The sequence below is a fragment of the Hydra vulgaris genome, chromosome 10 (genome assembly GCF_038396675.1).
Source record: "Hydra vulgaris chromosome 10, alternate assembly HydraT2T_AEP".
Lineage (NCBI taxonomy): Eukaryota > Metazoa > Cnidaria > Hydrozoa > Anthoathecata > Hydridae > Hydra > Hydra vulgaris.
Window position 1 is genome coordinate 39,425,917 of NC_088929.1, and position 14,894 is coordinate 39,440,810.

Sequence of the window (14,894 nt, forward strand, 5' to 3'; positions counted from 1 at the left end):
TTGGCAATACAAATTTTTATTTTATTTATTTAACCGTACATATTTTATAATATATATAAAGATGGCGAGTTACTAACATGCAGGTAATATTTATATATATATATATATATATATATATATATATATATATATATATATATATATATATATATATATATATATATTAGTTCGCATAAATTCTTTTTAATATTATGTGAATGGTTGTTTGTTTGACGTTCATCTGATTCTACAGACACAGTTGGTAGTACAATCGCCCTTATAAATGGTCTTGATGTGTTTTTTTATTAAATATGTTGTATTGATGATTCTTTTTAATTTGTTGAAACTTGAAGTTATTAATTATAAAATTTATATACACTATTTTTATCAAATAGTTAATATAAATGATAATCATGTAAATTGTTATATTTTCTGTAAAAATTGTTTTCTTTATCTATTTCAATTGTTTATCACTCTATGTATATCACTTATAGTATGATATTAGTTGTAATTTTTTGTTTTATTTATTTTCAGTATATTTATACATACGCTTGCGTTTAATATTGCGGTGAAGTCAAGTTTTAATGTTTTAGGTGCATTATAGCTATTATTTTTCGAAGATTTGTAGCATTCAACAAGATTTTAATTTGTTTATTAATTTTATTCGGCGAAAGTAAATCTTATAGATTAAAAGAACTCAATAGTATTAGCGACTTGCGTGATTTAAATTTGCTTTTTATTTTTTAATAATTCAAATAACATTAGATTAAAATACCTGAAAACAAAACATGCAATTTTATCATGAAAAATCCATGAGTTTTCCTTGGAAAGACGTTCCAAATACGCATGGTTTTTCCTTAGATGGAAAAACCATAGAATTTCAATGAGTGTTTGGAACACTTTTCCATGGGAAACTCATGGGTTTCTTATGGAAAACTAATGGGTTTTCCATGGAAGACCCATGGTTTTTCCATGAAAAACGTGTTCCAAATACCCATGGTTTTTGCATGGTTTTTTTTATAGATTTTCCATGAAAATTTTCGGTAAGGGTGCTGATCCTAATTAAACTTGTTTATTTACTTTTTTAAATGTTAATAATGATAAATAAAAGGTTACCATAGTAATGTCTCATAAAGTTCTGATATATTTTGTTTACTGGATAAAATATCTGAAAAAAAATAATACTCGGTAAACCGTCTTTTAATCTCTTAAAATACAGCAATATGAAAAAACGTACAGAAAACAAAAAATATTCAATAAATTGCCTACAAAGACTTTTTAAAACAATAATGATACTATATACAATCAGTTATACATATGTATATATATATATATATATACATATATATATATATATATATATATATATATATATATATATATATATATATATATATATATATATATATATATATATATATATATACATATATATATATATATATATATATATATATATATATATATATATATATATATATATATATATATATATATATATATATATATATATATATATATATATATATATATATACATATATATATATATATATATATATATATATATATATATATATATATATATATATATATATATATATATATATATATATATATATATACATTAAATAAAATAAAACATATACAATATAAATTAAAACATGTACTGATATTTTAAACAATGCATTTACTTTAAAATACTTCAATATCAAATCCAATTATTGCTTTAACAATCAATATTATGTGGTGGTTGATAAAATAAATAATATTTTGACATAAAAAAAGTATTAATTTTATCTGTTTTTAAAAAGATTCTACTCCAACCAAAGTTAAATTTATCAATCTCAAAGAAAACTTTTGGACTTTAAAATTACTATTTGAAAAGCTTTCAATACATAAGGAAACTAGAAATATTATATTTTCGAAATATTCAAAAAACCTGTTACACTGTGTAACATACTTAGTATTATATTGAATAATTTAATAAAGGAACTATATTCAAAGTTTTTGCTTTAATTTCCGTTAACACTGCATCCATGAACCAGATATGCTTTTTGGATAATAATTTTCTACCTCGCCCCGATCGTTTATACGATAATACTTGGAACCTAAACAGTTGTAAATATCAAATTTTAAAAAGATATAACAAAAAGTGGTTTAGAAAAATTATGTAACAAAAATATTTGAGAACTTTTTTAGTTATTTTTTATAGCAAGGTTGTGACTATACTTTCAAATCTCTCTCGTCTTAAAAATCTCGATCTCGGTAATTTTTCAATCTCGGAATTTCGGTCTTGAAATAACGAGAAGATCAATGTGAAAAATATTAAAACCGAGATTACTGAAGTATATTAAATCAGCTTTTTATTATGAATGAAAGAAGAGTTGCAATGTTTTTGATTAAAGGATAGTCCTCATCGTAAAATATTTTTCAGTAATCTCGGCTTTAATATTTTTAAAAATAATCTTAAAAAGTTAAAATTGCAACAAAACGTTTTTGATCACTTTAAATTATGTTGATAATGCGATTTTTCACACAAATAAATATAAAATAACAATTAGCGAACTGTAATAAACTAAAAAGGAAGTATTATTAATTTAATTTGCAACTTATATGATTTTTAAATTTGAACATATTCAAATATTGATAGTGATATAAATATAGATCAAATGTGATAGAAACTTGATCAAAATCGCAAAACTATTGACTAGTTATGAAAATTGACAAGTTTCATTGAATGCACACTGTACCCTGACGAAGCAAAGGATATTTCACCAAACAAACATACTACAATACAAAACAAATGATTGACCCTTTTTTTAATGTGAAACTTACATTGACTTACGAAAATGTTGCCAAGCATCAGATCTTTGGAATTTTAACCAAAGTGCAAACCAATCGGTGCAAAAGCTGATTTAAAGTTTACAAAGGTTAAAACTCCCAAAAACGTTAAAGAAGTTCGTAAGGCAGTTTATAGCTAAGCAGCCGCTACTTGTTTCTAAGGGTTTTAGGTTGAATTTCAAAAGACATGAGGTTTTTCTTCAGATTGTGTTAATATGTATATGTACGAGCTGGAACGTGTTAAAAATAAAATCGAAAGCGTTCCTACTTAGTCCGAAATTGATATTTTTCGAAATCCAGAAAATAGTGCTTAAAAAACAATATCAAATGTATTATTTTAGTTATCTCTCATTAAAAAAATCATAGAAACCTTCATGACCATCCATTATCTTTGTCTTCAAAATGTGGTTAATTTAATATGTAATAATACCTTTAACGGTTTAATGACTTTACGGCTTACATGTTACTAGAATTACTATTTTGGGGTCTGTTATATATATTACAGGTTTCAAAGCAAAATAAAATTAATAAAAAACTTTTTTTTTTTTCAATTAAACAATAAGATCATATATATTGCATAAAAAAGTTAAAAAATTTGAATTAATTAGTTTAAATTCTCATAGAACCGTAGGTGGAAGCAACTTATTTAGGCTTCAATTCATGGTTTTTGTTAGTCTCTGCAACAGCTTAGCGCTTCAATGTTTTTGTTAAATTTTTAAGTACAGCCTTGGATGTTTCCCCAAAAAAAAGTCCAAGAGCTTTCTGATTCCTATTGAGAAAATCTACAAAGTGGTATTTAATAATATAGAGTTTCCAACCAAATGACAATATTTTGTCGAACACATCTTTTCAATAACATTGTAAATATTCAGCAGATTCAATAAACTGCAAGATATCTTTACCGTATGAAGGTTATAGCATTATGCCAAAACAACTTTTTGCAACTGAAAAATTTTAATTATATGATTAGAATATACAAATATATATATATATATATATATATATATATATATATATATATATATATATATATATATATATATATATATAAATTTTTATATAAATATATATATATATATATATACATATATATATATATATATATATATATATATATATATATATATATATATATATATATATATATATATACATATATATATATATATATATATATATATATATATATATATAAATATATATATATATATATATATATACATATATATATATATATATATATATATATATATATATATATATATATATATATATATATATATATATATATATATATATATATATATATATATATATATAATTGTTACCTGTTCTAAACTTCTGCAGGGTTTCAACGCAGGAGTATAACTGAATTGGTGTTACCAGCATCATTTCATCTAATAATTTGAGAACTTTACCACAGTTGGGTCCATCCAATCCGCCTCCATTATAGCCATGCCACATTACAGTATTTTTATCCAAAAAGGATTTCAGGCCCTCATTAATTAAAAGAATGTCAACAATTTTTGTCACAACATGCTCATACATGTGAAGTTCCGGAGGAAGGATGTTATCAAGAATATATTTTCTAGGATCTTCCTCAAGCAACCATGGGTTAATAATATTATTGAATAATTATATAATTAATAGTCTTATAAGAGCATCCTGCACCTTGGTACGGATAGTAATCTGAACTTAGGGAGGTAAAAGTTCTCAAGTCACCTGATGAGCTTATTGTACCAGTACAGTTACAATAAGCTTGCTTTCCACCATGACTCTATAGAAAATTATTTTATTATTCTGAGATTTAATATTTTAATAGCTACTTTAAAAAATTAATAAAATTAAGCAAAATCTCTTGCTGATATGCCAAGAAGTACGTTTTTGAGCTTTAGGTCAGAAGCCACAAAAAATTTGAGCTGATTTAGATTAATTAATTTAGGAAGCATTACAAGATTATGGTTATTCTCCTTGAAGTTATGTGCCAAAGCCAGAATTATCACCTTGTTCACTCCTGAGTCTTTCTTGTTTCTACTTTGCTCCTCTAACTTTGTTTCATCGAAAATGTTCATTATAATTTGAAAATTAATCACAATTGAATAATATTTCTAATTTTATTTATTTTATTTGCGTAATATAAAGTAGGTTAAGTTACTAAACCTTTAGTGAACCCTGTCCTCCGTCAATTCCAACTCTAACAATGGCTTTCATAGAATCTAATCCACGTAGAGAGCAGATTTCTTGAACAAGTCTAGTGAGATCTTCAATGTATACAACATTTTTCAACACGGAGTTTTTAAGTTCATCTTCCTTTCCATTTAAAAAAACAGTTTTTTTGTAACTATAAAACTTATATAGAGCATGAGACCGCTTCATAACCGTAGCAATTGAATTCTTTTCAACACCTAATTGCGAAATATCATACTGTAAACAATGTGAGATATATTAAATATTATAGATTTATTAAAAAAATTAATGTACTGCCATTTAAATTATGTTATAAAATATTTAGACACCTAGACGATCAAGATCTTTACGTAAATCTCTAAGACTATCACGAACAACATTTTCAGGCATATCATGATTTTTCTTGATATCAAATATTGTATCCGTAGAGATTCATTTACTTGTTTGGAGCTTTGGTTAAGTACTACAGGTAGGAGTGATCCTCCTAAAATTAGAATAAAATATTGCAGAAAGTCATTATAAATAAATGAGAAAATAAATAAAAATCTACCAGTGGATAATTGTAACGAATTTTCATCCTTAGTTAGTAACTTTAAAGCAGTTGAGGTTATTTGCTCTGACATCTTTTCATCCTTGGAAAGAATAAGACTCTTAGCATAGCTGATGTTTTTGTGCATGGATGTCTAATGCCCTTTCCAACTAGTTAAAAACAATCTTTGCATAATGAGTTTAATCTTTCAATGCAGAGATTTTCATTTGACTCAATGATATAGTCTCTTAAGTTAAAAATCTTGTGGCTGCACTTGTCTGATTCCATACAACAAATTGGACATAAGCATTGATCCTCAGTTGAAGCAAACCTCCTACCTTTATAAGAAACTCCTTTCCACTTATTCAAACCTCTTCTATCATTTTTACAGGCTTTCCTTGCTGTGAACAAGATTGTTTGTTTTCAGTGAAATATTTTAGAATATATTTAATAAATATAATAAAATATTTATAAAATATAATAACCTTTTTAGCATAGAGAGCATTTTTGCAACGGCAACAAAGTCCAGTAGAAATGCATTTATATCAAAACTGAATCCTTCGTGTACATAGCCTCGAACTAGTGTCACTAATAAGGGCATACTAAGAAGAGAGTAGTTGTCTATTTTGTTACAGCAACAAAAACAAACTGAATCTCTAGGCTTATAATGATTTTTTTCCTTGAAAGATGAGTAATATTTATCTACTTTTATTTTTATTTAATATAAATGTTTATAAATTAAAGATGTTATAAAAAGTTGTTATAACTTTTACAAAATAAAAAAAAAAGTTGTAAAATTTTTTATAATATTTCTAAACAAGTATCAACCGTTTTAAGACCTTTATTAGTGAAACTATTAAAGGTATTATTGTATATTAAGCTAACTATATTTAAAAAAAAAAAAAAAATGGAGTGACACGTGGCTTTCTTTGATTTTTGTAATGAAAGTACGCTTAAATAATAAAATTAATATCGTTTTTTAAACGCTAATTTCTGGATTTCAGAAAATATCAATTTTGGACTAAGGAGGAACGCTTTCAATTTTATTTTTAACACATTCCGGCTTGTACATATGCATATTTATAGAATCTGAAGAAATACCTCATGTCTTTTGAAATTCAACCTAAAACCCCTAAAATCAAGCGGTTTTGTCATTTACAAACGCTGCAGCGTTTGTAAAGGACAAAATGATGAAGGAAATAACGCTGATAAAATCTAATATAGGAAAACATTCCTACGTGATTGATGAGGCAAACAAGTTCAAGTTATGAGCATCCATATTTTTGGATTCAACAAATACAATTAAAATCTTTGACTGATCGAAACGAGCAATGAATTTGATGCCAAAAATATTGTTTTTTGAAGTTGCAAAATCATTAAATAACCTTCGACATTAATCCTGACCGAGATTAAATTAGTCAAACTATGAATGGGGTAAGTGTTATCACCAAAAACGGCAGTTTTTTGCAACGAATTATTCACAGTTGCTGTAATCATGGAATACACCTTTGTGTAAAACAAATACTAACACGAAAAACGGCAGTTGCAGACATCAATGAAGAAAATGAGGATTCATCATCAGACCAGAGTGAAGGAGAATCAGAATACAGAGTGTGACATGTCAGCATGCATATCACAAAGCTCTTACAGAGTGCTAAGCGTGCTTAGTTTAGCTACAAAAAAAGAAAAGTAAAATAATGACAAAAATAATGCCGACATAAATTTTGATTAAGAAAACAAAAATAAAGACTTTTGTATCTCGAGCAGCTGTAGCGCAGTGGTTAGCACGCTTGTCTCAGAAGCTAAAGATCCCTGGTTCAGCGCCACCTCTTAGCAAGTTTTATAACATTGGTAAGGAACTTCCTTTCAAATGCTTTTTTGCGGCGCTCTGTGGAACGACCGTAAAGATTTCTTGGGGCAACTTAAATATAAAATTAAAAAAAAAAAGTATGATCATGTTTTGTTTACTACTAAAACTCTTGAAGATATGCAAATTATTGTAAAAAAATACTGGTATAACCTTAAATGAGTAAAAGAGCATAAAGAAAATGCTTAATCTCTTGGAACCAATATCAAGTTTCTGATTCTCGATTTCAGAACTTGATGGCTAGTTATTAAAACGACTTTTTAAGCATTTGGATATGGTTTGCCTAGTTACTTAGTGACGAGTCTTCCTGGATTAGTAGCAACTCTACAACCTTGTAAAATGGCTTTGGATGTCATGAGTGGCGATGACTTTGACTCGAACATTGCAGATGATTCATTGGAATTTTACTTGAGGAATTGCAAATAGAGGAAAGTTTTTTTTGAGGCGTTTGTTTGAAGAAATTAAAAAAGATATTCTAAAACGGCGTCTAATCTTAACTCTCAGTCTGCAAAACCTTCTAAACAATCTAGGAGTTTTTGAAGAGTTGAAATTGTAAGCATTTTTGCTCGTTACGACTGGATTTATATCAGAACAACTATGCCAATTAGAAGATGCGTGAAAGTTAATCAAGCCAACATTGATTTGATGTGAAAAAAAATTTTCAATTTCAAGCAATCGAGTAAAAGACAGAAGAGAATGTCAGCAGCAACTTTGAAGGACTTAAGTCTTTTAAAAAGTTATTTTATAAAACAACATTAACTTGGTAAATGTAAAACTTTTTGATTCATAGCTAACAATAACTAATCATAAAATAAACTTTTTTTTTAAATTTCACATTTATTTCTATAGTTTTTTGCAATTTTAAAAAGACCTCAGTTTTTCTCGCTTTTGTATCAGATCTCGGCTCGGAAAATATCCTCTCAAAAGGACCGAGAACCGAGCCAAAAAAAAACCAAGACTCTGAAAGTATAGTTTATAACTTAAGGTTAAAAGTTGTCTTAAATTTATTGAACAATTCTCAATAAAAATTTGTTTACCATTAGTTTATTGACTAACTAACCTTTAAAAAAATAAGTTTTTTTATTCTTCCAAACAAGTACAGAATCAACTTGCGTTGGCGCATTTTTCCAGCTTTTACTTATTTCTTGTGGGTAACCACGATGAGGAAAGTTTGAGTCGCTGAATTTATAACATAGATCTCCAGAAAAAAGATATGTTTTTCTGTTTACAGGCCAACGAAAAGCGGCATCGATATGTTTTGTATCATTTCTTAATCCTCTAAACTTTTTAAAAATAGACCCACTTTCGAGAAGAACTAGTTTTGACAAACTTGAGTAAATATAGTAGCTAAGTAATAAAATTAAACAGATTATGCATAATTGAATATTATATAGATATTCTAGATAAAATAGAATTTCATATATACAGAACATTTTGAACATGATTAGAAAATATTTATTACGGGTTGAAAATATCTTTGGTTAATAAATTAAGTATATATATATATATATATATATATATATATATAATATATATATATATATATATATATTAATTTATATAAATATACTAAATTTTAAAACCTTGTTCCTTCAAAGAATATAACTTCTGACTTTCTATTTATGTATGCGGAATCAACACTTTTAACATTAGGCAAAAAAAGAGTAACAAGAATTGGACCATCAACGTTTTTCAACCACTGATCAATTTTATAGATTTTATCACCATTAAACACATACGTAATCCCAGATAATTCCTCAAACACAGCGCCTTTCATTGAACACGTATTTGTCAGATTGCTTTTTGAAACCTTTGTTGTTGTAATAATTGGTTTCATAGTCCTGGTTTGTGTTTTGGAACCTAAATAAAATTAATATTGAGTAAAAAATGAATGTTGCATTGGAAATGTTTTGCATGTAAACTATTACAAACTAAAGTAAATAACTTTCCCTAACTAAATACTGCCTCAAAATATTTTGCTATAAAACCTCTTGTTTTTATTCAAATTTAAATTACTTGGTGTATTTTAATAAATGTTTTTTTATTGCTCTATAACTTATATAGTACTGATTTCTTCAAGTTAATAAAATAACTGTTCAATATAAAAGCATTCTTGTAATCCCAAATAATTGCAATCGTACATTCTTACCAACTTACAAAATGAGGAAATAAAAAAAATAATTTTATACCGTATATTGATTGTATTCCTAAAATATCATCTTTTGATAAAGTAAAATTTTCTCCCATGTATCCTTTATACCGAGGGTACATAATAGAATTTTCTACACTTGAATGTTCTAATCCAATACAATGTCCGATTTCATGTACAGCTACCCATAGTAAGTTTATACCTTTGGTTGTACCAAGAGTGAATTGCGTTTCATCATAGAAATGAAGGTCACCAGATATGCCTGTAAAACATAAAGTAATTTAAATATATATATATATATATATATATATATATATATATATATATATATATATATATATATATATATATATATATATATATATGTATATATATATATATATATATATATATATATATATATATATATATATATATATATATATATATATATATATATATATATATATATACATATATAACAAAATTATTTGTAATCATATAAAATTTTGAGCCTGTTCTAAAATATAGGTAACTCTTAAAGGTTCTTCATAATTTATAGAATAAAAAATATTTTGTTTCAATTATTCTTTTATTATTTTATCTGGTAACTTTCATTGTAATTGTTTTGACGCAAGAAAAAAAAGCTAGCAACTAGCTCGCGATTTCCAACAATGAAGACCACAAATCGGCTTCGAGGATAACTAGCTATATTTGCTTCTAACTAGCAAGCGACAACTTGCAAAAATAAAGACAACAATTTGGCCACGAAGATCATTAGCTAGAAAAGCTAGCGATAAGCTATCTCGAATTCGCATTCTTGTTTTTGCATATTATTTATTCATATTTATAACATATTCATATATATACTATTATTTCATACTATAATCTTACAATAGTTGCAAACACTTTTGTATGAAAACTTTTCACAGCACATATTATTGAAAATCAACACAGGATTTCCGTTTCCAATCACAGGATTTCCGTTTATGCCACACTTTTATCATTTTTTTCAAGGTTAAGTACTTTTTTTTAACTCATTACTTTGTGGTTTTATCTAAAACAAGCACGATGATAGCTACAAAGTTACAATATTTAGCTATCAAATAGATACTTGTTGTTATATTATATTTAGCTATCGAATAGATACTTGTTGTTATATTATATTTAGCTATCGAATAGATACTTGTTGTTATATTATATTTAGCTACCGAATATATATAGACTTGTTGTTATATTATATTTAGCTATCGAATAAATACTTGTTGTTATATTATATTTAGCTACCGAATATATATAGACTTGTTGTTATATTATATTTAGCTATCGAATAGATATAGACTTGTTGTTATATTATATTTAGCTGAGATAATATAAAAATATATATATATATATCTAAAAACTGTGTTATTTATACACACAACTTTTAGATATCGAATATCTTTAGATTTATAGTTATGTTTTAGCAAGTTACAAAGCTACAATATATTGCTCTAACAAACAATTTTCACTGAAGGAAATCCACTGAAGCTACTCAATCAGTTCTTCGAGAAGAAACTTGAGCGTCTTTTGGTGGCGCTCTTAAAGACCCTATATATATATATATATATATATATATATATATATATATATATATATATATATATATATATATATATATATATATATATATATATATATATATATATATATATATATATAGGGTCTTTAAGAGTGCCACCATTGGCGCTCTTAAAGACCCTATATATATATATATATATATATACATGTTGCAATATCAGTAAGCAGCTACATTCTAGCTATAGAATAGTCATATAGTAGCTATAGAATTATCGTTATATAGTGGCTAGCGTCAAAACTGCGATATAAAGCTATCGACATATAGTAACAACATTGCTAGTTTAAAAACCTACAACAAGTAGCTATCAACTTGCTTTAGATTTTTAACTATGTTGTAGTTTGCTACTAATCTTTAATTTGTAGCTATTATAAATTGTAATAATATCGCCAGCTACAAAGCTGCAATATATAGCTATCCACTATGTATGTAGCTACAGATTTGTTGTTATCTAGCTACAATGCATTAATATGTAGTAAAAGATATATCGTAGTATTATCAATAGCTACAAAACTGCAATGTTTAGATAGCAACATGTTATAATAAAAACGCAATGTTACAAGTTCAGTGATTATCATAAATATATTAGATCCGATGCTAAAAATCAAATTTTTTTAAAATGTAAAACACAAAACAGTAATGTAAATTTAAAAAAATTGCTCAAAAATTGCTATAAAGCTAGCTGACTTGTCACTAACTAGTCACAAGGTCATTTCCCACCGGGCAAAGTAATTTTAAAAAACATACCATAATATACGATATACAAAAGTTGACTGATTCTTATTGATTGCAAAAAAAGTTTATAGATTATTTTTAATATTTTCCTTCTATTGATTGTATAAATTGAACATATAAAAGAATTTTCAGCAAGTTGGTATTTGGAGTTACCTTTATTATTGTTTGGATAATACCCATGGGCTAAAACATTACCAGCTCCATAAAATAGAGTTGGATCTCGTTGTTGCTGTTGGAAACGATATACAAAGGATACATCAATATCGGCATATTCGTTGCTATTTTTCTCAAGTTTGTGAAACCTTAGATTTGTTACTGCTTCCCATCTTGCAAAAGCTTGTTGTAAGGTGTCTTCTACCTGACTTCGACTCAAATTATCGTTATTTTGATTTAATAGTTTCCATGTTAAATCCTTAAAAAAAAAAAAGTTTTTTATTTAGAACCAAAAAAAGTTATTTAAAAAAATTTAAGACAATACAACCGGTTACCGATTTCTTCCATTTTGATCCCTGAGCTGTATATCTTCTAACTCTTGTGTCATGCAACCTACTTTTGTCCGGCGTTGCTAAAAGTACATTCGCGGTTATAGTAGTAGTTTTTTTGTTTAAAACTGCTGTTTCAGGAATGTAACCAAACATTGGTAAAACTTGATGCGATATTTTTGTAGAGTTTTTATCAAGTATCAATTTTAATTGTGGCTCTTTTAAATTTAAGTAACCACTCATAGGTAGGTAATGCTATTAAACAAAAAAAGTTTTTACTTGTTATCAATAAACAAACTTTATCTTTAAACTAAAAAAAAACTTTAAATTTAATCTTTGAAAATCATCGACCTATAAAAAAATCATCGTAACCTTGAAAAAAGTATATATATGTTAAAATATAAGCATCATAAATTCTATTAAAATTATGATAAAACAGCTGTAATAGAAGCCTAAAGATATTTAGGCACAAGCTATATTGTTTTACGCGTGTTCTGTATAAAAGTTTATTTTGGATTTCGGAGATTTTGATTATAAGACTTATTTATGCAACTTAGCGTCAGATCAGTAGTGAAGTCGAGCATTGTGATGATAATACTGTTTACTTATTTTAAAGTTTCTTGTGACACATAACTAAACATTTGAGTAATGACAAAACGAACTTTTAAATACCCGCTTAACGGGCGCGGGCCTAAAAAGAGTCCTATTTAAATTTGAAAAAGTCTCCAGGCTATGATGGACTTCCAACTGAGTTTTATAAAACTTTTTGGTACACTTTAGAAAAAGATTTTGAAGAATTTGCCAACGAAATTCTTTATGTAGAAAAAAAAAATACCAGCCACTCTATAAAAAAATCAATAATATTACTGATTCCAAAACAAGGGAATCTTACTGAATCTTACGGAACAAGAGATCTTACTGAATGCAAAAATTGGAGGCCCATATCATTAATTGGCGCTGATTACAAAACAATCACACAAGCGCTGGGCCTAAAACTTGCAAAAGCGTGAACATCTAGTTAGCTGCTCTCGCGCGGTGCTCCGTGATAAGATTGTAAGGACTTCTGGGAGCACCTAAATAACCTAAAAAAAAAGATTTCGTCCGTGAACTCTCTATAATAAATTTTTTTGCAATAAACTCAGTAATATTCACACAGCCTACTGTCTTTATATATGTAATCTATATAATTACGTCATATATTTATATCACAACAGTCGGATTTTTTTTTCGCGTTATACAATTTCATTAAATTTTTATGACTTTTAGACAGCCTTCCTAATTTACTACTGTTTTCAAACAGCATGCTTTGTTAAACAAATAGTTTTAAAAAAAAATTTTCATAAAAGTTCATTGTTAAAGAAAAATTAAAAAAATTTTTTTTGTTTTAAACTTTAATTAAAAATAATAGTTCCGCTTGATATGCTAAAGTATCTTTTTGAAGTAATGTTTTGTCTAATGTACTGTTACAAAAGCACTAGAGCTTCATAAAACTTGTTTCCGATGCGTATCTATTGAAAGTAAAACTTTTGTGAAATGTAAATTTAAAAGTACCACTTAAAATAACTTATGTTTTGAAAAATCATTAAAAATGTAAAAATCTTTAGCTCTATTTTGATATTTGATAAGATAAATAATAGTTCTTTGTTGCAATCAACTTTTTGATAAAAACGTTGGAATACTACCTGAAACCTTAGAATACTATAAAACTAAACTATAATCAGTTGGGTTAATGTGTCTAAAATCCTTGGGTTGACAAGAGCGTTAAAGCCGTTTTTTGTTTTATTACAAGTGTAAAAAATAATAAAATGTCTTTATATAGCTTAGTAGGACCTTAAATCCAGTAGAACACAGATTTTTTTCTTTTTTGTTGCCTGACTGTTTCTTTGAACTACCAACTTCATGAAAACCTTTCAAATAAAAAATTGTTTGAGTTTATTTAAGAACTTTATTTTTTCTTAAATTAATTTTCTGCTTTAAATTTTGTTTTCCAAAAAAATATTTATCATTACTCAAAAAAAAAATTTATCGAAAATGAATGGTAGTATGTTTAGGCTATACACTGATCCAGTGTTATCTGCTTTGTCTTATGGATGAAAAATCAACATTTGTGAACACTGACACAACGAAATCATTTTTACAAACAAGACAAAGCTCACTTTCTACCAGCATTAAAAAAAATGATACACACATTATATAACAAAGTTAAGAATTATAAATAAGTATAATAATTAAAATAAATATTTAATCATAAAATTTATGTCACCTGGAAATCTTTGTTGACCTTTGAATGGCGAGTTGGCGCTGGCTCATTGAATTTTATAATCCAACAAATTGCCCAAAAAAATACTTGTCTACTTATTAATAAATGCATAAAAAAATTAATATTGTTATAAATACTTCTTTTATTAGTTAAAGTTTGTTTTGCCCGACGATTTCTATTTATTATATAAAATCACATCTGGAAGGAGTCGAATCTGTTTACTTTTTACAAATGTGAAAAATGCATACCAACAATGAATCTCGAAC

The 14,894-nt window shown here is 26.4% G+C and overlaps 1 protein-coding gene across 1 annotated transcript; it reads right to left on the bottom strand.

Moving 5' to 3' along the window:
- Positions 1 to 1,916: 1,916 nt before the first annotated feature.
- LOC100209045 (matrix metalloproteinase-2-like) lies at positions 1,917 to 14,894 on the bottom strand. Its single transcript, XM_065808827.1, has 7 exons — positions 14,632 to 14,894; positions 12,375 to 12,623; positions 12,040 to 12,298; positions 9,595 to 9,816; positions 8,989 to 9,265; positions 8,466 to 8,752; positions 1,917 to 2,089 (listed from the first exon to the last, which is right to left on the bottom strand). The coding sequence occupies exons 1-7, from the start codon at positions 14,737 to 14,739 to the stop codon at positions 2,004 to 2,006; spliced, it is 1,488 nt and encodes a 495-aa protein (XP_065664899.1). The 5' UTR covers positions 14,740 to 14,894; the 3' UTR covers positions 1,917 to 2,003.

What these genes read in the sequence shown, in the direction of transcription:
- LOC100209045 (XM_065808827.1), bottom strand. Translation starts at nt 14,739, where the DNA reads ATGCATTTATTAATAAGTAGACAAGTATTTTTTTGGGCAATTTGTTGG. An exon ending in GATCAAAATGGAAGAAATCG is followed by an intron (nt 12,299 to 12,374) that starts GTAACCGGTTGT and finishes TTTTTTTTTAAG; the next exon opens with GATTTAACATGGAAACTATT. An exon ending in AAAAACTTATTTTTTTAAAG is followed by an intron (nt 2,090 to 8,465) that starts GTTAGTTAGTCA and finishes ACAACTGTTTAG; the next exon opens with GTTCCAAGTATTATCGTATA.